The sequence below is a fragment of the Tamandua tetradactyla genome, chromosome 7, assembly GCF_023851605.1.
Source record: "Tamandua tetradactyla isolate mTamTet1 chromosome 7, mTamTet1.pri, whole genome shotgun sequence".
Lineage (NCBI taxonomy): Eukaryota > Metazoa > Chordata > Mammalia > Pilosa > Myrmecophagidae > Tamandua > Tamandua tetradactyla.
This window is the reverse complement of record NC_135333.1, coordinates 57,186,632-57,213,946: the sequence shown is the minus strand read 5'-3', so window position 1 is coordinate 57,213,946 and position 27,315 is coordinate 57,186,632. Positions and strand designations below refer to the sequence as shown.

The window sequence follows — 27,315 nt, the reverse complement described above, 5'->3', positions numbered from 1 at the left end:
ATACTTTTTCATCCACACTGCTGGGAAAACGAGATGTTTTAGTTTTTAGACCACTCCTTTTATTTCATTCTCATTGCTATACCCTAAGCCCAGATTTTTATCACCTCTCTGCTACACAACAGACATTTTATAAGATCCCTCTATATCTAATCTATCTCCTTCTCCAGCTCTATCCTACATTAGATTAGATTCAGTTGTCAACTTGGCCAGGTGAGCATATCTAGTCTTGTTGGATATAAGCCAATGGTATGTGAACCTCATCTGTTGCTAATTACATCTGCAGTCGGCTAGGAGGCGTGTCTGCTGCAATGAGTGATGCTTGACTTAATTGGCTGGTGCTTAAATGAGAGAACGCAATGTAGCACAGCTAAGCAGCTCGGCATTCCTCATCTCGGCACTAGCAGCTCAGCCCAGGCCTTTGGAGATGCAGAAAGAAGTCACCCCGGGGAAGGTTGTTGGAACCCAGGGGCCTGGAGAGAAGACCAGCAGAGACCATCCTGTGCTTTCCACGTAAGAAAGAACCTCAGTGGAAAGTTAGCTGCCTTTCCTCTGAAGAACCAACAAAATAAATTCCCTTTTATTAAAAGCCAATCGGTCTCTGGTGTGTTGCATTCCGGCAGTTAGCAAACTAGTACACCATGTCATATCCTACTCAAGAATATGACAATGACTCCTTGTTGCTAAAAAGATTTCCCCAAGTTTATACACTCCCTTTGCCTGGTTTCTGAGATCTGTCCCTGGTTCTTTATCCTAATTTTAGCAGGGCCCCCTGATCCACCAAAACTTGTCTCCTCAGAGCCCACATCATATATTTGCTCTTCCTTCTAGAAGACTCTTTTCTTCTCAGCACAATTCAACTCTATCTATCCTTTAATGCCCACGCTATGGAATTTTATGGAATAAATGCAGTCCACGGTAATATCTTGGTTAACTAGTATTTATATGACTTAGAATTGAATTATTCTCTAATCATTTAAGCTCAGCCACTTCTCCCAAACTTCTTTTTTTTTTTACATGGGCAGGCACTGGGAATCGAACCCCGGTCCTCTGGCATGGCAGGCGAGCATTCTTGCCGGCTGAGCCACCATGGCCTGCCTACTTCTCTCAATCTTGGCTTAAGTTTCCTGCTATAAGAATTCATGTTTGACTTTTTTGAGTCCTTCAGAGAACTCTTCTAATAGAATAATAATAATAATAAATATCCTTAAAATTGAATGGCATCCTGCACCTTTCTTCGTGTCACGAATAAGGAAGTTTTAGTCAGTTTATTCCAGAATACTTGTTGAAAATTAGGGTATTTTTGATATATAAAAATTTAAAGATAAAGTCTCAATTTGAGTTTAGATAAGAAACTTTCATATACTTCAAAAATTCTTTAAACAGTTCCCCAGCTTGTGCAATCACTCTTCGTGAAAACTCACTGGTTTGGTTCTATCTGAATTTTCTCTCTCATTCTAATAGGAAATTTAAGTTTCATAATATGAATATCGATGGACCTATTTTTCAAAGCAGAGATATTTAAATTATTTACCAAAAAGACTTCGGTTGGAGTACTTTTCAATCCACATGGGGCCATTTTTTTAAACAGATGGGAAAAGTACACTTTCCCATTAAACATTATTTGCATTGTCATTTAGACCAACACTTTCAGTTTTATGTAAACCCAGTCATTTAGACGCTTTACAATCACACACTCTCTCATTTAGTTAACTCAAAAACATTTCAAGCACACATACCACCTATCTAGAACTTCCAAGAGGAAAAAGAAGAAAAAGGTTCAGACTGACCCCTCTTCCTAAAGACCTTTTTTCTTTCTTTTTAAAAAATCATTCTTACAGAAAATTTCAAATACATGCTAAAGTGGAGAAGATATTGCAGTCAATATCCAATACTTCCCCATTCACTTCCCCTGCCTCCTGCCAATGGATTATTTTGAAGCAAATCTCCAATAACATATTATTGTACTATATATATTTCAGTATATATCTGTAAAGAAGATAGACTTAGTTTTGAAAAGATAACCATGATACCATTATTACACTTGAAAAACGAGCAATTTCTTGATATCGAATATTTGGCAAGCTACCTTGATTACCTAATAATATATATATTTTCATTGTATTTGTTTGAATCAGAACCCAGAGGAATTCCATGTTTTAAGCAAAAATTTGGAAAGCACAATTAATCTCTAAACTAAAACTTGCTTCTTGGCAGTAAAACTCATTTAAGAAAGAATGAAATCAGTTTCTCACCGGTAAGCTCGTATGTGATTCTAGGGTTTAGGATTTTAGGAGAAGTAACATTTAATTCATTCAAGCAGCATTTCAACATTCAGAATATAAATGCAGCATGAGGAATTGACAGGCTGTCACAGGCACCAAGCATTCTCTGCTTGACTACAACTTCAGTGCCATAAGCCAGTCTGTGACATGGAACCGAAACTTTTTTGCAATGCATTTTTTTATAACCTCCCTTGTTTCTAAAAGGATTTGAGGTGATTTACCACTAGCATTTGCCATGAGTTTCATGGGAAATATTTATTTGTTTATTGTTTATTTTGTCCTCTATTGTTAGTGTGATAGCTTGTTCTATCAGCTCATTTATACACATACATTGTATCTGCACATAGCTGCACATAAACAGGGCCCTCTGTATTTACATTAAATTCCCAAACTATGATAAAGACAGTCTATAAAAGCACTGACCACTAGGCTTCACACAATTTGAAAATAACGCAATGCATGTTTTATATTTCTGTTTACCTGACCCAGATAGCATTTCTATCTATACTATACTAGTACCTATACTAACCGAGATAGTATTTCCAATTTATACCAAGCCTATGACTGGGAATTTTCTGAAAAACCCTGCTGCTTCCATTTTCCCTTAATGCTTTTCTTTTATATTGCAAAAGCCAAATAAGTTACACACGAGAAGAAGGGACATGCCCTCCTCACCCCCAAACAGGAAGAAGAAATGTCACTTGCCACTCATTTCCAGAAAGTATCTTGCGTTCATTAGCATTCGGCCTTGAGGTTTCAGTTCTAGCTGGTTGAGAGAAGGAAAGAGATATCAGTCAGAGTGAAAAAAAAAACAAAAACGCTGAGTTTCATGACATAATAACTGCTAGTCTAATGACTGACAGGAGACTTCCAGTATAGAATCCAATCACTGTTCCCTCTCTCTTTACTCATACTCCATTTCCAAGAAGATAACCCAGCATCCATGGATACAGCCCTTGCTCATATTTGAAACATTTCATTGAGGCATTAATTTTACTTGGAGATCAAAATACAGATGGAAGAAAGAACATTCTAAAGCAATTCTATTTGGTTTGCTTGCCCTGCTGGGCTGCTTATCTGAAGAGTTCTAAGAGGGCAGCTTCAAATCTTAGCTTTACAAAGGATCACAAAGACTCTGTTACTAGCTCAGCTGGGGAAAAAGTAGGGCTTTGGGAAAGGAAGAGTGTGGCTTCCTCCAAATAAGCTTCTTCCTTCCAGGTGGGATGTCATTTATGCTAGTCAGGGTATTAAGTAGGAGTGGTCTTTTCTTTCACAAGGAAAGATTCCTTGGGAAAGTACTGGATTATCTACTTTAGGACATTTTAATTAGAATGATCTGGGAGGGGATCAAAATATATTTCAGCAGGATTATGTCAAACCAGAATGAAGTGACATTTTCAGGTATGGTGTAGGATATCATGTTATGTGAATTAAGGGGGAAAAGGGCAAATCTAAGACAACATGGGTACTATCACTAACGTACTAAAACCGTAAAAACATCATTAATAAAGTAAAAAGAAGAGAAGGAATTGAAGGTCATGATGGATAATTACAGCCATGAGCCAATTAGAATAACTGAGAAGTCACAATAAGGGTCCTGTTGAATACGAGATTTAATTCGAATCACAGCTCAATAATTTACTGATTGTGCAACGTCATGCAAGTCACTTAATCTTGCTGAGCTCTCTGAGAAACTGGAATGAAAGCAATACCTCCATCACAGCATCACTACGACTGGTATTCTGTGATAAGCTTGCAGTGCTTGGCCAGGTCAACTACAAATTCCCATACAAGCTTATACAGATTAATAAAAAGAGAAGTGCTTCTGACATCAAACACACACTCCGCTGTTCTCTAGCTCCTGGAGTAAGTGGAAAAGCAGGAGGTGAAAGCAGTAAGTGGATAGCAGGAGGGAACAAGAACAGAAAGGGATTCATTCCCAAAGGTAGAGCAGAAAATTGATAACAGGTAGTCATAAAGTTATCAATATTTTGGAGTTAGTGATCATGGAGGAAATTTAACTAATTAGCTACTAGAAAAACTATGCAGGGTAGAAAGTCATATTCCATCACCTTTTTGAGAATGAATAGGAGATAACTATGCCAACAAATAGTCAAGACGGTGGCAAAGGATGGGGGCAGATCTCAATATGGTGTCTAGAAATAAGATGGTGTCTATGGTGGTGAAAGGCAAATTTGATAAAAATATATGTGAAAATGGAAAAACGAATTAAAAAAAATTTCAGTAGAAGCAATTAAAAGTATAAGTTCAAAAACAATTGTGGCCCTTACTATAAAATAAAAGTAAGCTAAGAAGTAACCATTTAAGGATCTAAACTCAACCAAGTACTCATGCAAATAACTCGAGAACACAAAGCAAAAAGTATGAAGAATAAAATCGGCGAAAGCCTAGGCAAGAAATCAAATGCAACTTTAAAAGATATAAATAGAAAAGCAATCTGTATATCAATGAAGTCTAAGACAAGGATTAAAAAACAGGTTATCCTTTCATTAGTTGAGAAAGTTGCTATTTAAAATTTAGGGATTTTGTGACTCTTTTTTTTTTTTTTCCCAGAAATTAAGTATAGAGCAGAAAATAATTGGTGCCTGGAGTAGGGGCTGAGGAGGCTTTCTCTAGCTTATCTCTTCTTTCTAACCTATTGAAATACTCCCTTACTTCAGACTCTATCAAGCTTCGCCCTTTCCATTTACATGGTTTGAGTAAATTCTGTGACATTATCCAATCATTTAACCTCTTCCTACTTGTTTAAGCAGCAAGCCAAGAAGAGCTTTGCTAACAGTGATCCCTTTCCCAAGCTGAGCTCAGAGTGCTCAATAGATTCTACTAAACCAAATTACCCATACCAAAGTATGGGAACCTTTTTTATCTTGGCATATATTTCACTTTAAAGATTACTTTAATAACACGAGCAAAAGTTTATATACTCTCCTAAAAAATTGTTGTTTGGGTTATGCTTTTTTTCCTTTGAGGTCAAAATCACAGAACAAACACCAAATTGTATTCTTAGGCTTATATCATCCCTATTTTGAAAGCTATGACTTGAAAATCTTTCAGTGGATTTCTTAAAATTTGGGGTTGTAAAGAGTACACAGCAAAATGGGTAATCTCTGAAAGATGGTGAAATGAAGATACTCTCCATTGCATAAGTGATATAAACCTTTGAAAACACTGTTTTGGGTTTCAGATCATATAAAAGCATAGTTATTACTGCTCTATTCTCTTTCCTTTTGAGCCCCATAGATTTTCATCTCCCCCAATTTTTCATATTTTATGCTTCCTTTTATCATTTCTCAACATTTGCTATTGAAACAGAGTTAAAATCTAAGTTTTCAAAAACCTGGTATGCTACTGTAGTTTGTACATGAAGCACTTCTTAATACAAAGTAGGCTATTTGTAAACATTGTGGCTGAAGAAAGTGTATACAGATTGACAAAACATGGAAAACAAAGATCAAAACATTGTTGAATAATTGGGTTTTTGCTCTATCCTCTCACATTCTGATCCCTTGATAAAACAGATAACTGTTAAGTTCCCAACTAAGCGGTATTTGTGATATTTTCCGAAAGTACCTTAGCAGGTATTAATCAATGACAGATTTTCACAGCTTAAGGGACCTTTCAATATGCAAATACACTCCATAGTCAATGCTCATTATCAGTGAGTAAGTGTCTGGGAGTCTGTTTACTCAAGACTAGTATAATTTATCTTTAGGATGACACTGACAACTTTCGAACTAATCTTCAGCAAATATAACCAAGAAATTGGGATTTAAGGGATGATTCTGATTACTGAAGCATTATATAGATATTCCTTTTTTTTTTTTTTTTGGAGTAGACAGAAGGAAATATCTGAAGTTTCTAAATTATAATCCAGCTGTCTTGATCTCTGATAATGATTGTATAGCCTTTATCTTCTGCCACTGTGATTGTAAAAACCTTGTGACTAACCTTAATTTGTACCCATTTATCCAGTTTTTCAGATTTAGAGCCTTGTAATCACTAAAGAGAGCCCCTAATATTTATCAATGCAGGGTCTTGGATCAGCCCAGAACTAACCCACCTCATGTTCAAAATTATCTTGATAACCAAGACTGGATCTAACCAAGATGGGCACACCTAACAAGCACAGTAGCTTAGACTTTAACCTACAAGTCACCTATACCACTGCCATTTTTTACACATGTTCTATGACTACGTACGTAATCATCTGCACATGCTCAATAATTGGATCAGCTCTAATTGCACCATCTGGGCCAGCTGTGCTCATTATCTTAAAGCCTGCCCATCTTTTAATTCTACAAAACTATCAGAAGTACTGCAGTTCAGGGAGATGGATTTTTGGTTGATAGTCCATCTGATCTCCTGCTATATACCTAATAATAAACTTTTTCTGTACTTGAAACCCCGATGTCTCAGGAATTGGTCATTTGAATGCCTTGGGCAAAATAATCCACTGCCTTTTTCCTGGTAACACAAACATGGTGCTTGTTATTTAATAGCACTTATAATTTAAATAAAGCTCATGATATTTACCCATATTTCTGTCCTCCCATTGTTTTTCCTGCATCTTTCAGCCAGGGAGTAGAGCTCAACGGTAGTTTCAGATATCAGGTCCACATTTTTTCCCTTCACAATGATTTGCATCACCCTTCCCTTGTTGATATGGGCGTCGAATGTGCTGTCCCAGGGAGGGTACATGGTTGGTTTTTTCTGTATATACATCTGCCCATTCTCTATGAACAGAAAGACAGTTTCTTATCACTCCTTTAGCCAGCTCTGGAAAATAACTCACGTGAACCCAAAGGTAGCACCCAGTTGCTCTGCTTTCTAGGATACATAATTCTGTTGGATAAACAAAATAATGCACACAACAATTAAAGGCAATTAAGGACAGAATGAGACGGTTCCGAGGTCTACATATTAGTGACCCTTAGATGTAAGTGACACTTAATAGTCACTGGATAATCTCAAGCAACACAAATCTTGAGCTCTGCCTTTGACTGGCAGTGTTCTTTTCCTAGTCAATGATTAGTTGGTTTCACTTTGGGAGTGAACATCTGAACAAATAAAAAGAACTCAGGAGGCCAAACTTGATGTATTTGGTAGGGTAGGATAACAGATCCTATTCTTACACATTTTAAACTGTTATGCCTTTTGAGATCCTTCTTTGTAATCTATACAGGGTTGATCACAGGTGTTATTAATTCCACTGCCTCTGGTAAGGAACAGTCAATAACCTAACTACCTGTGCTCATCTGAAAGACACAACATCCTATTTTGAGGCTTATAATGAATAAACTTTTAAAAAAGATTTAATTTTTTTTCCATTTGACGTAAATGCACTAAGAGGCAATAGCCTTTCAAAAATAATGAGCCATTATTTCCTTCTATTTCTCAAATGAGATTACAGCATTTTTTTAGATACCATGCACCTTTACCCAAACTGACAAGTGACTCAGAGTGGTTGACCAACAAAGGGCTGGAGCACTCCAGGTCCAGGGAAGCAGGTGGGCAACCTGAAAATGGTTAGTAAAGATAACCACAGACAGGATTACCAGTATAAGGGAAACCTCCCCAGAAGATGCCAGATGATTTGATAAGACTTTACTGGTGAGATTAAGTCCTTCCTTATGTCTATCATTCATGCTGGATTTTCTCTGGTGTTTATTCTTTAATCATCGCAGAACCTGAAAACTGTAGCTTGAGTGTTTGTTTCTTGTGATAATAAGCAATTTAAGTGGCAGATTTAATAATTCAAAGATGTTGATAAAGCAAAAGGGAAAATCCACTTAAAGCAAGGAAATAAGGCTGTTCTAACTCCTGAGGGCATGGAGTTTATTACACAGTTGGGTGTGGGTGGGGAATGATAGTGGGGTTTTATGTTTATTCCCTCCCTCCCTTGTACAAAGTTGAAACAGAATAGGCATGGAACATTTGTTAATAGTTACTTGAGTATAACAGGAGTTGAGTCAGTTAAAACTTCAAATTTTAGGTGAACCTGGCTGTTAGAGATATAAACTATGACATAGTGAAATGTGGAACAGGGAGATAAATATTTTTATGGCTTAGTAAAGCTTTGATAAAAGATTGAGGATGGCCACATTAATGAGCTTCATGAATTTTATTTCCTGCAGCCTCCCCTTGTCGCAATTTCCTTTGGTAGCCCCCAAACGGCAAAAGTCCTCACCACAAGGCATTTTTCTTACCCTTTTATTCATGAAATTTGTAATTACCAAAAAAAGGAGGACTAGAATCCAGGATCCTACTTATTTGGAGAGGGAGTTTTGCAGTTTCGATAGCACTTGTTCTGTTTAGTCTCCATTCTATTGACTCACCATGGAAAATATAGCCCTATGCCTCCGGGAATAAAAGTTGTTTAGGGTCTATCAATGAATTATACTTGAATTATATTACATGAATTATAATATTCAGAGTGATTCTTTTTCAGAACAAAACCAGTATCTCCAAAACTCCACAAGCTAACCTTTTGGATAAACAAAGTTTTCTTCTTTTCTGACAAGATCTCCTGATCCACATGACTGATTAGACCAAGTTCAAAAGCAAGGCCAAATGGGGGGAAAAAAAGCTCTCAGGAGGCAAATGTCAGTGATACCTGTGGTGGTAAAGAGTACTGGAACCAGGAGGCCCATTAAGTCAAAGCGGCTTTGAAAAACTCCAACATTTTACACTTCAAAGATTTCTGTGACATTTGAAAGGTTTTAGACTGGGAGCAAGTGGCCTTCTCACTTTTAACTGAATGGGAGAGAAGTCTGCGAAGGAGAGAAATCAGAATGCTTCAGACAGTCTCAGCTTTGAAGCTCTGAGAGCAGCTGGAAAGATGAAGTCATCCAGGAAGCAAAAAGTCTTTTAAGAGGAGGAAAAAAGCAAATGGGATTTTGAACCTCAGAAATTCTGACCTGTAAATATCTAGATGAAGATTCTCCAATGCTGAGCCAGGGTCACCTTGGATCTGCAAATGTCACCCCTTATAGGCCATCAAAGACCTTTTAGGACTGCCCTATGTAAAGTAATACACATTCCCTCTGCCCTCGATTTTTGATTACTGCTTGCCTTCCTAAAGTCAGATGTTATAACACAAGTTCTAAAGGGAAGGGACTTCTATTTGGTTTTGTTGATTTTCTCTTTCTTTACTCCCTTCTGCTCTAGCCCCAGCATCCTCACAGTAGGTACTGTAAATTTTTTTTTGCATAAATGAACTGTGATGCTCCCTATATACACTGCAAAACTGCATCAATGATAATCATTGTTCTCTTCAAAGTAGCTGCTAAACTAAGAAATGTAGATAGGGAAATGGAGAAAGGTAGTGAGGCTGGGAAAGTCTTAGGATATATACTTTCTCTTACCTTTCCTTTGGAGAGAACATAAAAATCTTAAAGTCCAGGGGGAGGTATCAAAAGAAGATGGAAGTCAGTCAAAGAGACCATGGAAAGATTCCTGATACGATAGTATTATTTTAATTTATTCTAAATCCACAAAGGAATCTTAGATGGCTGTCACTTTTCCCTCTCTCCATGAACTGCTTATGTGTATTTAAATTTGGCAAAACATGATTATTTTTTTATTCATCCAGGGTCTTAGCAGATGCAAAAGTATGTTTTCTGAAATTTGGTTTCTAGTGGCCAATGATATATTCTTTGTAACATTCACCTAAGCTTAGCAAAAGAAGCAGCCATTGGTCTTTACACTTGATCCTCGAGTTCTGCAGACTTCACCTACCCATAATCGCCTAAAATACAGGCTTAGCAAACAGGTCCCATGTTCTACTCTAGCTCATTAGCAAATGTTTTTTCCTCTTAATGCCTCAGATAACTTTCTCAGTGAGCCTCGCTCCTTTTCTTTGCTTATGCTGGCAAAAATGGCACAGTGGAATAGGACAAGAGGTTGAGTGGGTATCAGGAGACCTGGTTCAGATTCAGAGTCATCACTTAACCAAAGTGCCCTGTAGGAAACACTCTGCTTCTCTGGGCACCTGTTTCCTGAACTGTCAAATTGGGTTGAGCCAATTTGAAGGTCCTGGAAGGTCACTGCTGGCCTGGGTTCCTAGCTCATGGCAGGATTTTCCTTCTTCTCCCCCACCTGGAAAACCCACTCAAGCTTACCTGATTCAACAAATTCTTTGACAAGCACAGCACAGTAAGGATTAACAGCCTCTCCCTGACATGGCTGACAGGACCCACAGTCAAAGTTGGACAAGCCAATTCGAAGAAATGGCGACATGGCTTCTCTCTGGAAAATAACAGAAGACAAACGCTACTTGGGAGCTTTAAGATAAGTTATTTTTTTTTTTGCCATCCCATTCCCACGTAACCAGGGCTTTATCATCCACAGCCAGAGCCTCAAATGGTTCAATTATCCATTTGAGCAAACACGTTTACTTCCCCTTCTGCCGAGTACTGTCAGACTCACCCAAAACCACAGACTGATTTGCCGTGCAAGGCTTTCTGGAAAATCTGCATTCAACCTCGTCAGTTAGGATTAACTAAAGAGTTCATTCCGTTCTTAATCTTATGGAGTTCTATTTACTGGTTTTTCCAACATATATTTTTATTTCTTCTGTTAATTACAGTTGTGCTCAGGAAACAACAGAGAGTAACAAGAAAATGAGTTTAGAAAGAGTGAGTCTATTTCAGTGACACCAGTTAAATATGACACCGCAAAATTCTTCCATGGTCTATTTATGTGTGTAATGGAATTGGCTCTAGGCGTTTAGCAGCTGATCTTTATTTACTTTAGATGTTTTCACAAAGGTCTGCTCTCTTCACAGACATTTGTATATTAATAAACATAAGCCTTTGAACTTTATGAGTCACTTAAAAAGCCCTAAATCAATGATCACCGTTAAACAGTGTTTATCCTCTAAGATAAATGAAGTACTTCATAAATTCCAATTTACTAATAATTATGCTTTCCTAGAGACTTAAATGAGAATTATTGTAGTGTTGGTGACAAATCTGGGGATCTAGTCTGATTCTCCATCTGCCTCTCCTCATCTTTGTGTGCTCTGTCCACTTACTTTAACTAATCACCTTCATCCTTTTATTTCTTAACCTACTTTTCCCTGAGGCTCCGTTATTTTGAAACTATTATCTGGTATTTGGTGAAAAGGTTACTTCCTTGCTTCCTCTCCCTTCTTGAACTATTTCCTTCTCATGAGCTTTCCCAAACTTTCTTCCATAAACCAAAGATGACAAGAACAAAGCATTAGCTGTCTTTTCTATCTTTGTTATAAAGAAAGAAAATTATTTAGAATAATAGAAACCCAGAAGTGACGAGCATTAACCCAACTGGACTTTTTGGGTCTGTAATACCTAATCTGGAAAAGCCATAAGATATCTCCAGTCCTCTGGAATTCTGGGGCTCTTTGGGTAGTTTTTGGACATACAGAGCGATAAGGGCTCTTGACCTCTACTGCTAAGTTCATGGGTACTGAGAAAAAGTTTTAGTTTCCGGCAGAATTTGGAAGGTTTAGTTAAAGGAAATGGTTATGTAAACATCGTGATTTGTTGGGTGTTAGTTTCTGAAATACATTCTGTATATGTCACACTGATGAATTAGCCCTAGATGACTTCCAGATTTGACTTTGGTGGGGGAGGGGGGGATGGGGAAGCCTTCACTATCTGAATTTGGAAATCAAGGGCAGAAGCCAGGTTAATGGCTGGCAGTTCTCTAAGAGAAATTCATGGAAAGCCCCTCTTTCCTGGGTCACACAGATTTTCCAGACAAGTCTATATTCCTTGACTAGCCAGGAAAACTCACTGAGAGCTATCCTTATTTGTGGGAGCATTTACTTGTATGGGTTTTTGAAAATTTCCTCAATACAAGTAAAGGTAAGCAATCAAATCCGCTTTAAGTGCTGGAGGGCTCAGTGACTCACAAAGCCTGAGTTATATCTTCTCTAACCTTTAGCCACACGTTGTTCTGCTATTCCCAGGCTGGATTTCTGATCAAGTGATAGCAGAACAGCATGCAACAGGAAAAGCTGTCGGAGGAATAGACAGAAACTTCTAGGGTTGCCAGGGTTTCTATTATAGTACACAAGAAAGTTGCAATGAAACTCTCCTCCTCCCCGAGGTCTTGCTTGGACATAAGCTGGTTTTCTATATAATTAGCAACCCAAATGCTCACTTGCTATTTTAGCAGTTTATCTGTACTATTACTTCACACATAGCATTTTTATGATTTACCCAGTGCATGTCTGTTTGATACCTAAGTCACTAGCTCTCCTAAACTTCTAGTCAGTGATAAGATCTGATATGCATTTTGACATCCTAGAAGAAAGAATTGGCATTTGGTGGTTAACATCACACAACATTTAATAAAGCCTCAAACTCAGGGGCACATTTTTACTCCTGAATTACTCATAATCTTTCTCCTTCTTGTAGCAGTAATAAGTGATCACTATTAAAAAATGAAGAGGACAGGCCACGGTGGCTCAGCAGGTAGAGTTATCGCCTGCCATGTTGGAGACTGGGTTCGATTTCCGGTGCCTGACCATACCCAAAAAAAAAAAAAAATGAAGAAAATACACAGAATTGGTGAAAAATCTCCATATTCCACTAATGAAAGAAAATCAGTTACCATTTTGATGTCTTTCCTCTAGTATTTTGAAGAGCAGGTTTCATGCTGCTGTGTTTTGTTTTTGTTTTACACACTGTGACCATATGGTATACATGGGCAAATCTAGCTTTTTAATTTGACATTTTATCATAAACATATTCCAACTTATGTCATTTCTATAAGCATCCTTTTATTCTTACATAACGTTCTGTTGAGGGTCAGCTCCATGATCTGCCTTACTAAACACTAATCATTATACATTTAGACTGATTCCCAGTTTCTCCATACTAGATATGATGGGATGAGCAGCATCCCTTTAAGACTTTTTTATGTTTGGGAATATTACATTAGACTAGATCACTAGAAATACCCTAGTATTATTGGATCAGATGATATTACTATTTGTAAGACTTTATACATTAAAAACAAACAAACAAACAAAAAAACAGTACCAAGCTTTAAGGGCAAGGACCCAACAAAAGAAATAGCTGCGTCAAATGCAATAGATGAATTAAAATCATTATTATATAATAAGTTTTACAAATTCGTAAGAATAAACAAAACACTCACAACAACCCAAGTAAAGAACTGGCAATAACACCAAACCATTCAAAACACAAAAGCATAACTGCAGTGGGTTACATGGGAAAATGTTTGGCCTGTGAGCAATTCAAGAACTACAAAACAAAACAAGTACTGTGTAATTTCATTTATAAGACAGTCTTGAAAAGACAAAACTAGAGTGATGGAGAATAATTGAGTGGTTACAAGTGGCTGGGGTAGGGAATGATTATAAAGGGAAAGCATGGGCCATGTTTTGGGGAAATGTAGCTGTTCTATAGCTTTATCATGTTGATGGTTAAGCATCTTCACAGAATTGTACCCCCAAAACAATTTTGCTTTATGACAATTTAAACACACACAAATCCATATCCATATATGTATATATATGCTATTGGCATTATGAGGCATGGATTATAGCTCCAGAGGCTATGTAGTTAAAATACAAATAATATACATTAGAAAACTGAGAATTAACATAATAAAAGATTAATTACAGATCTTGAAGGAATCAAAAGTCTCAAATTATGAAAAAGAAATAGAACCTTAGAAAAACAGCTTTTACTCTGTGATATTTAAACTGCTGAAATTTTGCATTTAGGTGAAAACAGCTGAGAAAAAGTATTTCATAAATAAGTAAAATAATTGACATTAGACCTTGATAACATTTTTTCTTTGAGGATCAATATTCAAGTCTTAATTTAAGCTATAATAATAAAGAATAAGAAAAACAAAATATCAAACGAAACAATATTTCTTTTACCTGTGAAATCAGCAAATATTTTTGAACCACTTTTATCTAATGCTGGCAAGGATAACAGGAATCAGACACCTTTATAGTGCTTCTTGGTGTGTGCATTTCCACAATTCTTTTGAAGATATATGTGTGTGTATACATATATATATACAAGGATATATAAGATATAAGATATATGTGTGTGTACATATATATAAGGAAACCAAAGGATGCTTAGTAAGTGCTTTTTTGCCCACAAGGATGAAATTAAGATTTTGTGGGCTGTTTTTTCCGTGCTCAGAACTAATGGTAAGGGAGAAGGGGGATTTCCCTGAGTGCTAAAATAGAAAGGAGAATTCCTTGCGTACAAAAATATTTGTGCTGGAATAACATGTATCAGGACTGAGCTTGTGAATCTGCCGTCCCACCTGTCTCCCTGTGGGCTGCAAATTTCCTACAGTCTCATCTTTCCCTCTTGGTCATGGTAGCCCCACAATTTACAATGAACAATGGGTCCCTAAGAAGAGGACTGGCCAGGCTGTCCCCCTGGGGCAGGGGAAGGAGGGTCCACAGACCTCTCCCCTGAGCTCTAAACTCATATATTCAACTGCTTGTTGGGGATCTCCAAGGGGTCTTCAACTCGTTGGGCCACCAACTTCCCTTTACAATCTGTTCCTTCTCTTGTTCCTTAAAGTTGGTGACTGGTTTCACGACTCCTGGCTTAGCATTCTTAGACCTGCCCCATCTCCTGCCTTTTCCCTCCCTCCTTCATTACCACCTTTTAGTTCTGCAATATCTGGCTTGACCCATCACAGCAACTTACCCTGCCTCTCTGTCTCCAGTCCTGGTGCCCTCGCATTCTTGGTTGTTGCAGTTCCAATGTTCTTTCTTATGACCATGCAGAGCTCCTGCAGCTTCTCTAAGTCTCTGTCCTTTTAGTAACACTGTCCCCTCTCCCTATGATGCCTTCCAACTGACACCATCTGCCATCCGCTTGCCCAATCCCCATTACCTTGTCTATCAAATTCCTGCCCAGTCTCCACATCCTCTCTGAAGACTTTCTTCTTGCTCTCTCCAACCCATCTGGATGGGATGCACTTGGCCGTCCCTCAGGGACCCCCTGCCAGGTAGCTGCCTATTGTGCCACTGCCATTTCTGATGCTTGAGTGGAGTGGCTCTTGTGACTCTCTGTCTTTCTCTTTAGCTCTCAGCTCTCAAATCTGGGGGACTCAGTAGGACCCCACCAGGATTTCTCGTACTTAATTCTTGAGATACTACAACATACTCAGAAGAGGGGTTTGTGACTCAAACTGTAGAAGGTTCCTGTGTCCTCATTGGCAATCTATTTCGCCCTAGTAGAAATCCACAGTTTCTTGGTCCACCATACTTTCGTGGTCCTCAGTTGGGAAAAAGGATTTTTTCTGTTGTCACATTCTGTGGGTCATTTCCATCAACTTTTGGGATGGAGGAAGAGTCTGAGTGTCTGTGCTCACACTACTCTTTTCCACTTTCACTGTTGTATTGTGTGGGTTCCTGTTTACCTCCCCTAAGGAGATGGTGGAGTCTGAGTTCAGGTCTCAGTTCTAATCACCTTTGTAGTTCCAAGGGCCAAGGCCCCTGTCCAATGTATAGTGGCTGCTTGTGGCATTTTTGCGATGTGAACTACGTTTCAAAAGCAACCTTTTATGTACTCTCTTTGTCATCATACATGTCTTTTATTTGCAAGGATATACTCAGAGTCTGTCAAGCAACAGACAGTGATTGAGGAGGTCAATGGCCAAGGAAATAACCCCACCTCGTTATAGGCAGGGGATCAATGTCATTACAAGCCCAACTGCTGGAGTTATTTCACCTCTCTAAGCTTTGTTTTCTTTGGAAAATGATGATAATTTTTCCCATCTCAAAGGGATCTGAGGATTCAATGGGCAAAGCAGGGAAGGTGCTTAAAGATGGCTGGCCCAGGGTAAACTACTGATAAATGTTAGTTATTATTACTATTACTACCCTGGTACATTTTGTAATGGACCTTATTGACTTTATTGGTTTGTACTTAAAAGAGCAGGAGGAGAGTTGAACTAGCCTTTTAGTAGCGTATCTAGGCTGAATTATGTGACCTTCCTTTGTGCTCAGCTACCAAACGCCCATAAAACCCTACATCCATCTCTTGTATAGTACTTTTACCCTCTAATACAGTCATCTTAATTCTGGCACTTATCACAACAGACTATCAGTTATGTCTGCCCAATCTTCCATACTTTTGCTATCGCTGCTGCAAAATATCATCATAATATGCACTTTACATTTGTAAAGAAGCTTTGCTTTGATGGGCTCAATGCTTAAGGATGATCTTGTTTGTCTCCAGCATGCAGCTGGGACGCAGGTAGATGATGAGGTGTAATTGCTCAGCTAGGAGTTTAAGATCACACAAACTCAGTGGAGTGCTTAACAGAGAATGCTGGTCTCCTGATGTACTAGTCTTTGGGTCATCCACTTTCTTAGGCTGCCCTGCCTGCTGCAATTCAAATCCACCAAGCACTTTCAGTCGGAAGGGTCACTGAGCATAACAAAAATGATGGGGGCTAATTCTACACCAACAGAAAGCAGCAAAAGTGTTCTAGACTCGCATCATCTGAAAAGTATCACAAGTTCTCATCCTCCGCAGCAAGTGAAATAAAAACGCATATAAATACTTGAAAAAATATTGAACCGGTTCCAAGATGGCGGCTTAGTAAGGTATGTGCGTCTTAGTTCCTCTTCCTCCAAAGCAACTACTAGGTGAACTGAAACAGTGCAGAAGAGCTCCCGGGGCTACGGCAGGGAATGGACATACAGTGTATCCCAGTCTGGACTGGCTAGTCTGACTGCGAGACTCGGCTGCGGTGAGATCCCCGAGCGGCGCGCGATTTCCCGAGCAGCGGCAGCTGCGGTGGTCGGAGCTACTCCCTCCCCCCTTCCCGGGCCGGCTGAGAGTCTCGGAGAGGCAAGTTTCCCAAGCCGAGGGGGCCGGCGCCCCTCTTTTGCGGGCGGCTTCGAGTCTCGGCTTCGAGTCCACGGCTACGAGTCTCAGATCAGAGGGCTATACAAGCCGCGGTGGCCCCCACACCCCCGCGGGCAGATTCCTGGTCCGGTGGTGAATTCCCCGGGCCTGCTGTGGCCGGAGACCAGCCACTGGGTCCCCTCAAGCCGCGGCAGCTGACGCCCCCACCTCGTGCGGCCCCTGAACCAACGGAGAGAATTGGATCGGAAATCCCCAGGGGCGGAGATCGGTAACCAGGGGGATCCATTCCAAACACTTGAGACAAACGTGTGCCACGAGCGCCACCTACTGGGCAGGATAAGAAAAACAGAACCCAGAGATTTCACAGAAAAATCTTACAACTTTGTTGGGTCCGACACCCAGGGAAATCTGACTAAATGCCCAGACGCCAGCAGCAGAAGATAACTGTCCACGCTCAGAATATTGAGACTATGGCCCAGTCAAAGGAACAAACCAATAGTTCAAATGAGATACAAGAGCTGAGACAACTAATGCTGAATATACGAACAGAAATGGAAAACCTCTTCAAAAATGAAATCGATAAATTGAGGGAGGATATGAAGAGGACATGGGCTGAACATAAAGAAGAAATAGAAAAACTGAAAAAACAAATCACAGAACTTATGGAAGTGAAGGATAAAGTAGAAAAGATGGAAAAAACAATGGATACCTACAATGATAGATTTAAAGAGACAGAAGATAGAATTAGTGATTTGGAGGATGGAACATCTGAATTCCAAAAAGAAACAGAATCTATCGGGAAAAGAATGGAAAAATTTGAACAGGGTATCAGGGAACTCAAGGACAATATGAACCGCACAAATATATGTGTTGTGGGTGTCCCAGAAGGAGAAGAGAAGGGAAAAGGAGGAGAAAAACTAATGGAAGAAATTATCACTGAAAATTTCCCAACTCTTATGAAAGACCTAAAATTACAGATCCAAGAAACGCAGCGCACCCCAAAGAGATTAGACCCAAATAGGCGTTCTCCAAGACACTTACTAGTTAGAATGTCAGAGGTCAAAGAGAAAGAGAGGATCTTGAAAGCAGCAAGAGAAAAACAATCCATCACATACAAGGGAAACCCAATAAGACTTTGTGTAGATTTCTCAGCAGAAACCATGGAAGCTAGAAGACAGTGGGATGATATATTTAAATTACTAAAAGAGAAAAACTGCCAACCAAGACTCCTATATCCAGCAAAATTATCCTTCAAAAATGAGGGAGAAATTAAAATATTCTCAGACAAAAAGTCACTGAGAGAATTTGTGACCAAGAGACCAGCTCTGCAAGAAATACTAAAGGGAGCACTAGAGTCAGATACAAAAAGACAGAAGAGAGAGGTATGGAGAAGAGTGTAGAAAGAAGGAAAATCAGATATGATATATATAATACAAAAGGCAAAATGTTAGAGGAAAATATTATCCAAACAGTAATAACACTAAATGTCAATGGACTGAATTCCCCAATCAAAAGACATAGATTGGCAGAATGGATTAAAAAACAGGATCCTTCTATATGCTGTCTACAGGAAACACATCTTAGACCCAAAGATAAACATAGGTTGAAAGTGAAAGGTTGGGAAAAGATATTTCATGCAAATAACAACCAGAAAAGAGCAGGAGTGGCTATACTAATATCCAACAAATTAGACTTCAAATGTAAAACAGTTAAAAGAGACAAAGAAGGACACTATATACTAATAAAAGGAACAATTAAACAAGAAGACATAACAATCATAAATATTTACGCACCGAACCAGAATGCCCCAAAATACGTGAGGAATACACTGCAAACTCTGAAAAGGGAAATAGACTCATATACCGTAATAGGTGGAGACTTCAATTCACCACTCTCATCAATGGACAGAACATCTAGACAGAGGATCAATAAAGAAATAGAGAATCTGAATATTACTATAAATGAGCTAGACTTAACAGACATTTATAGGACATTACATCCCACAACAGCAGGATACACCTTTTTCTCAAGTGCTCATGGATCATTCTCAAAGATAGACCATATGATGGGTCACAAAGCAAGTCTTAACAAATTTAAAAAGATTGAAATCATACACAACACTTTCTCGGATCATAAAGGAATGAAGTTGGAAATCAGTAATAGGCGGAGTGCCAGAAAATTCACAAATACGTGGAAGCTCAACAACACACTCCTAAACAACGAGTGGGTCAAAGAAGAAATTGCTAGAGAAATTAGCAAATACCTCGAGGCAAATGAAAATGAAAACAAAGCATATCAAAACTTATGGGACGCAGCAAAGGCAGTGCTAAGAGGGAAATTTATTGCCCTAAATGCCTATATCAGAAAAGAAGAAAAGGCAAAAATTCAGGAATTAACTATCCATTTGGAAGAACTGGAGAAAGAACAGCAAACTAATCCCAAAGCAAGCAAAAGGAAAGAAATAACAAAGATTAGAGCAGAAATAAATGAAATTGAAAACATGAAAACAATAGAGAAAATCAATAAGGCCAGAAGTTGGTTCTATGAGAAAATCAATAAGATTGATGGGCCCTTAGCAAGATTGACAAAAAGAAGAAGAGAGAGGATGCAAATAAATAAGATCAGAAATGGAAGAGGAGACATAACTACTGACCTCACAGAAATAAAGGAGGTAATAACAGGATACTATGAACAACTTTACGCTAATAAATACAACAATTTAGAGGAAATGGACGGGTTCCTGGAAAGACATGAACAACCAACTTTGACTCAAGAAGACATAGATGACCTCAACAAACCAATCACAAGAAATTGAATTAGTCATTCAAAAGCTTCCTAAAAAGAAAAGTCCAGGACCAGACAGCTTCACATCTGAATTCTATCAAACATTCCAGAAAGAATTAGTACCAACTCTCCTCAAACTCTTCAAAAAAATCGAAGCGGAGGGAAAACTACCTAATTCATTCTATGAAGCCAACATCACCCTCATACCAAAACCAGGCAAAGATATTACAAAAAAAGAAAACTACAGGCCAATCTCTCTAATGAATATAGATGCAAAAATCCTCAATAAAATTCTAGCAAATCGTATCCAACAACACATTAAAAGAATTATACATCATGACCAAGTAGGATTCATCCCAGGTATGCAAGGATGGTTCAACATAAGAAAATCAATTAATGTAATACACCATATCAACAAATCAAAGCAGAAAAATCACATGATCATCTCAATTGATGCGGAGAAGGAATTTGACAAGATTCAACATCCTTTCCTGTTGAAAACACTTCAAAGGATAGGAATACAAGGGAACTTCCTTAAAATGATAGAGGGAATATATGAAAAACCCACAGCTAATATCATCCTCAATGGGGAAAAATTGAAAACTTTCCCTCTAAGATCAGGAACAAGACAAGGATGTCCACTATCACCACTATTATTCAACATTGTGTTGGAGGTTCTAGCCAGAGCAATTAGACAAGAAAAAGAAATACAAGGCATCAAAATTGGAAAGGAAGAAGTAAAACTCTCTCTGTTTGCAGACGATATGATACTATATGTCGAAAACCCGGAAAAATCCACAACAAAACTACTAGAGCTAATAAATGAGTACAGCAAAGTAGCAGTCTACAAGATCAACATTCAAAAATCTGTAGCTTTTCTATACACTAGCAATGAACAAGCGGAGGGGGAAATCAAGAAACGAATCCCATTTACAATTGCAACTAAAAGAATAAAATACCTAGGAATAAATTTAACTAAAGAGACAAAAAACCTATATAAAGAAAACTACAAAAAACTGCTAAAGGAAATCACAGAAGACCTAAATAGATGGAATGGCATACCGTGTTCATGGATTGGAAGACTAAATATAGTTAAGATGTCAATCCTACCTAAATTGATTTACAGATTCAATGCAATACCAATCAAAATCCCAACAACTTATTTTTCAGAAATGAAAAACCAATAAGCAAATTTATCTGGAAGGGCAGGGTGCCCCGAATTGCTAAAAACATTTTGAGGAAAAAAAACAAAGCTGGAGGTCTTGCACTGCCTGACTTTAAGGCATATTATGAAGCCACAGTGGTCAAAACAGCATGGTATTGGCATAAAGATAGATATATCGACCAATGGAATCAAATAGAGTGCTCAGATATAGACCCTCTCATCTATGGACATTTGATCTTTGATAAGGCAGTCAAACCAACTCACCTGGGACAGAACAGTCTCTTCAATAAATGGTGCCTAGAGAACTGGATATGCATATGCAAAAGAATGAAAGAAGACCCATATCTCACACCCTACACAAAAGTTAACTCAAAATGGATCAAAGATCTAAACATTATGTCTAAGACCATAAAACAGTTAGAGGAAAATGTAGGGAGATATCTTATGAATCTTACAATTGGAGGCAGTTTTATGGACCTTAAACCTAAAGCAAGAGCACTGAAGAAGGAAATAAATAAATGGGAACTCCTCAAAATTAAACACTTTTGTGCATCAAAGAACTTCATCAAGAAAGTAGAAAGACAGCCTACACAATGGGAATCAATATTTGGAAACGACATATCAGATAAAGGTCTAGTATCCAGAATTTATAATGAGATTGTTCAACTCAACAACAAAAAGACAGCCAACCCAATTACAAAATGGGAAAAAGACTTGAATAGACACCTCTCAGAGGAGGAAATACAAATGGCCAAAAGACACATGAAGAGATGCTCAATGTCCCTGGCCATTAGAGAAATGCAAATCAAAACCACAATGAGATATCATCTCACACCCACCAGAATGGCCATTATCAACAAAACAGAAAATGACAAGTGCTGGAGAGGATGCGGTGAAAGAGGCACACTTATCCACTGTTGGTGGGAATGTCAAATGGTGCAACCACTGTGGAAGGCAGTTTGGCGGTTCCTCTAAAAGCTGAATATAGAATTGCCATACGACCCAGCAATACCATTGCTGGGAATCTACTCAAAGGAATTAAGGGCAAAAACTCAAACGGACATTTGCACACCAATGTTTATAGCAGCGTTATTTACAATTGCAAAGAGATGGAAACAGCCAAAATGTCCATCAACAGACGAGTGGCTAAACAAACTGTGGTATATACATACGATGGAATATTATGCAGCTTTAAGGCAGGATAAACTTATGAAGCATGTAATAACATGGATGGACCTAGAGAACATTATGCTGAGTGAGTCTAGCCAAAAACTAAAGGACAAATACTGTATGGTCCCAATGATGTGAATCGACACTCGAGAATAAACTTGGAATATGTCATTGGTAACAGAGTTCAGCAGGAGTTAGAAACAGGGTAAGATAATGGGTAATTGGAGCTGATGGGATACAGACTGTGCAATAGGACTAGATACAAAAACTCAAAAATGGACAGCACAATAATACCTAATTGTAAAGTAATCATGTTAAAACACTGAATGAAGCTGCATCCGAGCTATAGGTTTTTGTTTTGTTTTGTTTTGTTTTGTTCTTACTATTATTACTTTTATATTTTTCTCTATATTAACATTCTATATCTTTTTCGGTTATATTGCTAGTTCTTCTAAACCGATGCAAATGTACTAAGAAACGATGATCATGCATCTATGTGATGATGTTAAGAATTACTGATTGCATATGTAGAATGGTATGATTTCTAAAAAAAAAAATGGACAGCACAATACTACCTAATTGTAATGTAATTATGTTAAAACACTGAATGAAGCTGCATCTGAGCTATAGTGTTTTTTTCTTATATATTTTTTGTATTTTTTATTTTTATTTTTATTTTTTCTCTATATTATCATTTTATTTCTTTTTCTGTTGTCTTGCTATTTATTTTTCTAAATCGATGCATATGTACTAAGAAATGATGATCATACATCTATGTGATGATATTAAGAATTACTGATTGCATATGTAGAATGGAATGATTTCTAAATGTTGTGTTAGTTTATTTTTTTTAATTAATAAAAAAAAATCATAAGGGACAAAGAAAGACACTATATATTAATAAAAGGGTTAATTCACCAAAAAGAAATATCAGTCATACATATGACTTCCTTTGGGGTAAACTTCCTTTGGGGTAAACTCCCCATCCTCCTCCTTTGGGGTAAACTCACCCTCTCCACATGCTTGGATGGGTCTACTCTCCTAGCCTGAAGCTTCTTGACTTCAGACCTCAGCCTCCATGATTCTACCTTTGAAGTTATTTTTACTCCAATGTGTCCTTTCTCTGTCCCTCTCTGTTCTGACTGCCAGTGGTTCTTTTTACATAGCTCCTGCAACACTTTCATTGGCTTTCTATAAAATAGTCTCAGATCATGTCCATCAGACATAAGAAGTTTCCACAGATTTGTCTTGGATAACTTCATGTCCAATCCTGGCTTTGATGGTGAAAAATGGTCAATATTCTATGTTCCAGGTAATTTTCCCCAGGCTGACCTTCAACAGTTATATGCTTTTTAAGTCATGATAGTGGTTTGAAGCTGTATGTACTGCAAAAAAAAAGAATATTCTTAAATCTAATCCATTCCTTCACCTGTGAACAATTGTTTGTATTAAATTTGATGAGGTTACTTTAGTTAAGTTGTGTCCTTTCTTCAGCAGGATGGATTTTCATCTATTACTGGAGTCTTTTATAAGAGAATAAAATTCAGACAGAGAGAGGTAAAAAAGCCATAGGTATAAAATTCCAAAGTTGATGAAACCTTGAAGAAAAGAAAGAAATCAGGAAACATCATGCGTCTTGCCATACGGCAAGCTAAGGAACAATGGTTTCCAGTTGTGAGTCTCAGAAAGCCACAGTCTTGGGGAGAAAATGTTGCCTCGATGATGCATGGATTTGGACATTTTCCAAGGCTCAAAATGATAAACTAATAAATTTCCATTTTTAAACCAAAAAAAAAAAATATTGAACCGCATTTGTATTGCTATGATGCAGTTGAAGGCTCAGAGACAGAGCGAGTGTCTCCTGAAAATAAAATAGTCAACAATTTATCATGAAATCAATACCTTAAATATGTAGAAGAGAGAACAAAAATAAATCGATAGCAAACTTGGGAATGAAAAAAAGCATTTAATGGTTTTATGAATACATCTGCTCAGCCAAAATTTGGTAATTTTTGGGAAATTAGGCTACACTTAAGGCTTTTACATTTCTTTATGATATAGAAAGATTTCTTAGGTAAAAGTGACTGCTGTATAAAATGACCTTCTGCTGTTAAAATCACCTATAATAAAAATTAACTTGCCTTGGGATGTGCACAGAAGAAAGATGGTAGCTAGTGAAAGATTGCATAATCAGAGACTGTATTACCCAGTTGCTTAGACTTCAAGAAAGTAATATATTACAACGAATCTGGTTAAATATTAGCCTCTCAGCCACAAATATGGTCTCAAAGTGAATTAAAATAATGAGTAGAACCGAAGATAATATTTTAAAATAACCCCTAAAATATGGGCTGTGGTGAGGAAAGAAACACAAAGCTAACATCAGACCATCTGCTGGAACTAGTAATATATCATGATTTGTTGGCAAAGCTAGTGCTGTTCTCCTACAAGACCCTCCAAAATGAACAATAGTGTAAAAATTAAATAAATACTGAAATAGAGAAAATAATGCACCTGGAATAATACTATAAACATCCTGACAATAATTTTAATGTGTGACATGAGTGTATAGTTCCACTAACACATAGCTCTAATCAAATTACACTAATACTCAAGAACATGTCCCAGTCCTTGTTGGATTAAGTCATAACTTAACTTATTTAAATGCCTCCATGTTTGGCTTCAACTTGCCCTTATCATACTACATCTTATGAACCCATCTCAGCAGAAGTGTCAGCCAATGTGGTCTTGTCTCTGTTTGCTGAATACACCCTGATTATCCATCTCCATGGCTCTGTTTATTCCCTTCCCTCTGTTAGGAATGCTCTATCCATCTCCACCCCTGTACAACTGCCATCTTTCAAAATCTTTCTCATCCCTCAAGGACCTCACACATGTACTGCCTCATTCAGAAATTCTTTCCTACTCCCCAACTGGATCTAATAATTCTCCTTGTTCTTTCCCACAATAAAATAACAAAAGAAGGGTAACATCTATTTCTTATAGGACTGCATATATTTAGCTGAATAGGGATTCATGGACTTAGGTTCCTACCAATAGCTGCACTTTATTAATCTGTTCCATTTACCTTTCGTGATGTACTGTTCTGGAAGGACTATGCACCCTAGAAAAGCCATGTTTAATCCTGTCCCAATCTTGTGGCGGCAGCATCTTTTAATCCCGACTCAGTATTGTAGGCTGGAACTTTGATTAGATTATCTCCACAGAGATGTGACATGCCCAGCTGGCAATATTAACCTTGGATTAGAGGGAGCTGTGACTCCACCCATTCCAGGTAGGTTTTGATTAGTTTACTGGAACCTTTTAAAAGAGGAAGCATTTTGGAAAAGGTCTGAGATTCTGAGAGTGCAGAGCCACAACAGAATGACAAGAACCACAAGAGCCCTTGCAGCCAGAGACCTTCGGAGATGAAGAAGGAACACGCCCCCAAGGGAGTTTCATGAAACAAGAAGCAAGCAGACATTGCCATGTTCGCCATGTGCCTTTCCATTTGAGAGAGAAACCCTGAACTTCACTGGCCTTTCTTGAGCGAAGGTAACCTCTTGTTGGTGCCTTAATTTGTACATTCTTTTAGACCTGCTTTAGTTGGAACAATTTCATGGCCTTAGGACTGCAAACTTGCAACTTAATACATTTCCACTTGTAAAAGACATTCCATTTCTGGTACATCTCATTCCAGCAGCTAACAAACTAGAACACGTGGTATATAACAAACTACTCCAAAATTTAGTGGCTTAAAACACCAGTCATTTATTTGCTCACAATTCTGTGCTGACCGTTTAAGCTGTGCTCAGTTGGGATGGCTCATGCGTGCTCCATATTGTGTCAGGGCTCTTTCAGATCTGAGCCCTGAACTGAGATGGCTGGGCTGGCTGGGCAGTTGAGCATTTTTCTCCTTGGTGTCTCTCATTCTCTGGGGACCTATCCTGGGCATGTTTACAAGGCAGTACTGTTCCCAGGGGGTGAGAGAGGAAACTGCAAGGCCTTTTGAGGGCCACACACAGAACTCACACAAACCACTTCTGCCATACTCTGTTGGTCAAAGCAGATATAGAGGCCAGTCTCCATTTAAGGGGTGGAAAAATAAAGTTTACCTATTGATTAGGAGACCTGGAAATAATTTGTGGTCATTTAAAATATATTACCATGCTTATCCTCCAAAATGCTTAGTACTGAGTATTGGATATAGTAGACAATCAGATATTTATTGAACTTAAATGAGTCCACTGGACAACTTTTGGTGGAAAATCAGATTTTAGTGTTAGATCCAAGAGTGATACTTCTAAACTAGCTGCTGTCCAACTTCAGTGGAAGAGAACATAGGAAAATGCAGATCCTAGTGCTTCTATTTCTGGGAATCTGATTTGGTAGGTATGGAGGTGTGGACCAAGAATTTGGATTTAAAAAGCTATCTCGGTGATTCTTCTGCAGATGGGTCCTTGAACACATTTTGTGAAGCTCTGGATTAGACATATACCATAGCAACAACAAAAACTGACACAGTTATAATAGCATTTACTGTTATAAAGAACTTGACAGTGCTTTATCTCGTGAAATCCGTCTAAAAAATCCTACTAGGCAGAACAGGTATTCTAGATACTTGCCTGATATGAAAAACTGTCATGACATTAATCATTGTAATTAATATTTAAAGACACTTTCACATACATGATCTCTAGATTCTCCCAATAACTGGTATGTAGTGAGAACAAATCTTATGATTACTTCAATGTTATCATCTTACAGATGAAGTTTAGTGAGGTTCAGTGTCTTGCCCATGGTCAAGAAGCATTGACTAGAGTGCCAGAATTTGAACCCAGGCTTTCAGATTCCAAATCCCATCCCATTGCCCCCTGCTGCCTGTTGTTTGAATTAAGAGCTCTCAAAGAGTATTCTAAGTGCATCACCTTCCATGCTTTTTTTCTTATCTACTTTTCACTTTTACTTGTCTCCTTCCAAAATTCACTCCATTCACAAGCTCAGATGAGGGCAACTATGG

The 27,315-nt window shown here is 38.1% G+C and overlaps 1 protein-coding gene across 4 annotated transcripts in view; it reads right to left on the bottom strand.

Moving 5' to 3' along the window:
- The window catches only part of PRKCQ (protein kinase C theta), a 174,620-nt gene that overhangs the window by 82,245 nt on the left and 65,060 nt on the right, over window positions 1-27,315 (bottom strand). For 3 of the 4 annotated variants that reach the window (XR_013179426.1, XM_077169476.1, XM_077169478.1), the window contains exons 2-4: window positions 10,424-10,550; window positions 6,837-7,036; window positions 2,988-3,048 (exon numbers count right to left, since the gene is read on the bottom strand). Coding sequence is in view for 3 of the 4 variants with exons in the window: in XM_077169476.1 (XP_077025591.1) it covers window positions 2,988-3,048; window positions 6,837-7,036; window positions 10,424-10,541 (379 nt within the window). In the remaining variant the exon portion in view is untranslated. Of the gene's footprint in view, window positions 1-2,987; window positions 3,049-6,836; window positions 7,037-10,423; window positions 10,551-10,730; window positions 10,969-27,315 lie in introns of those variants that run through there. The other variant, XM_077169477.1, reaches the window with a different exon arrangement.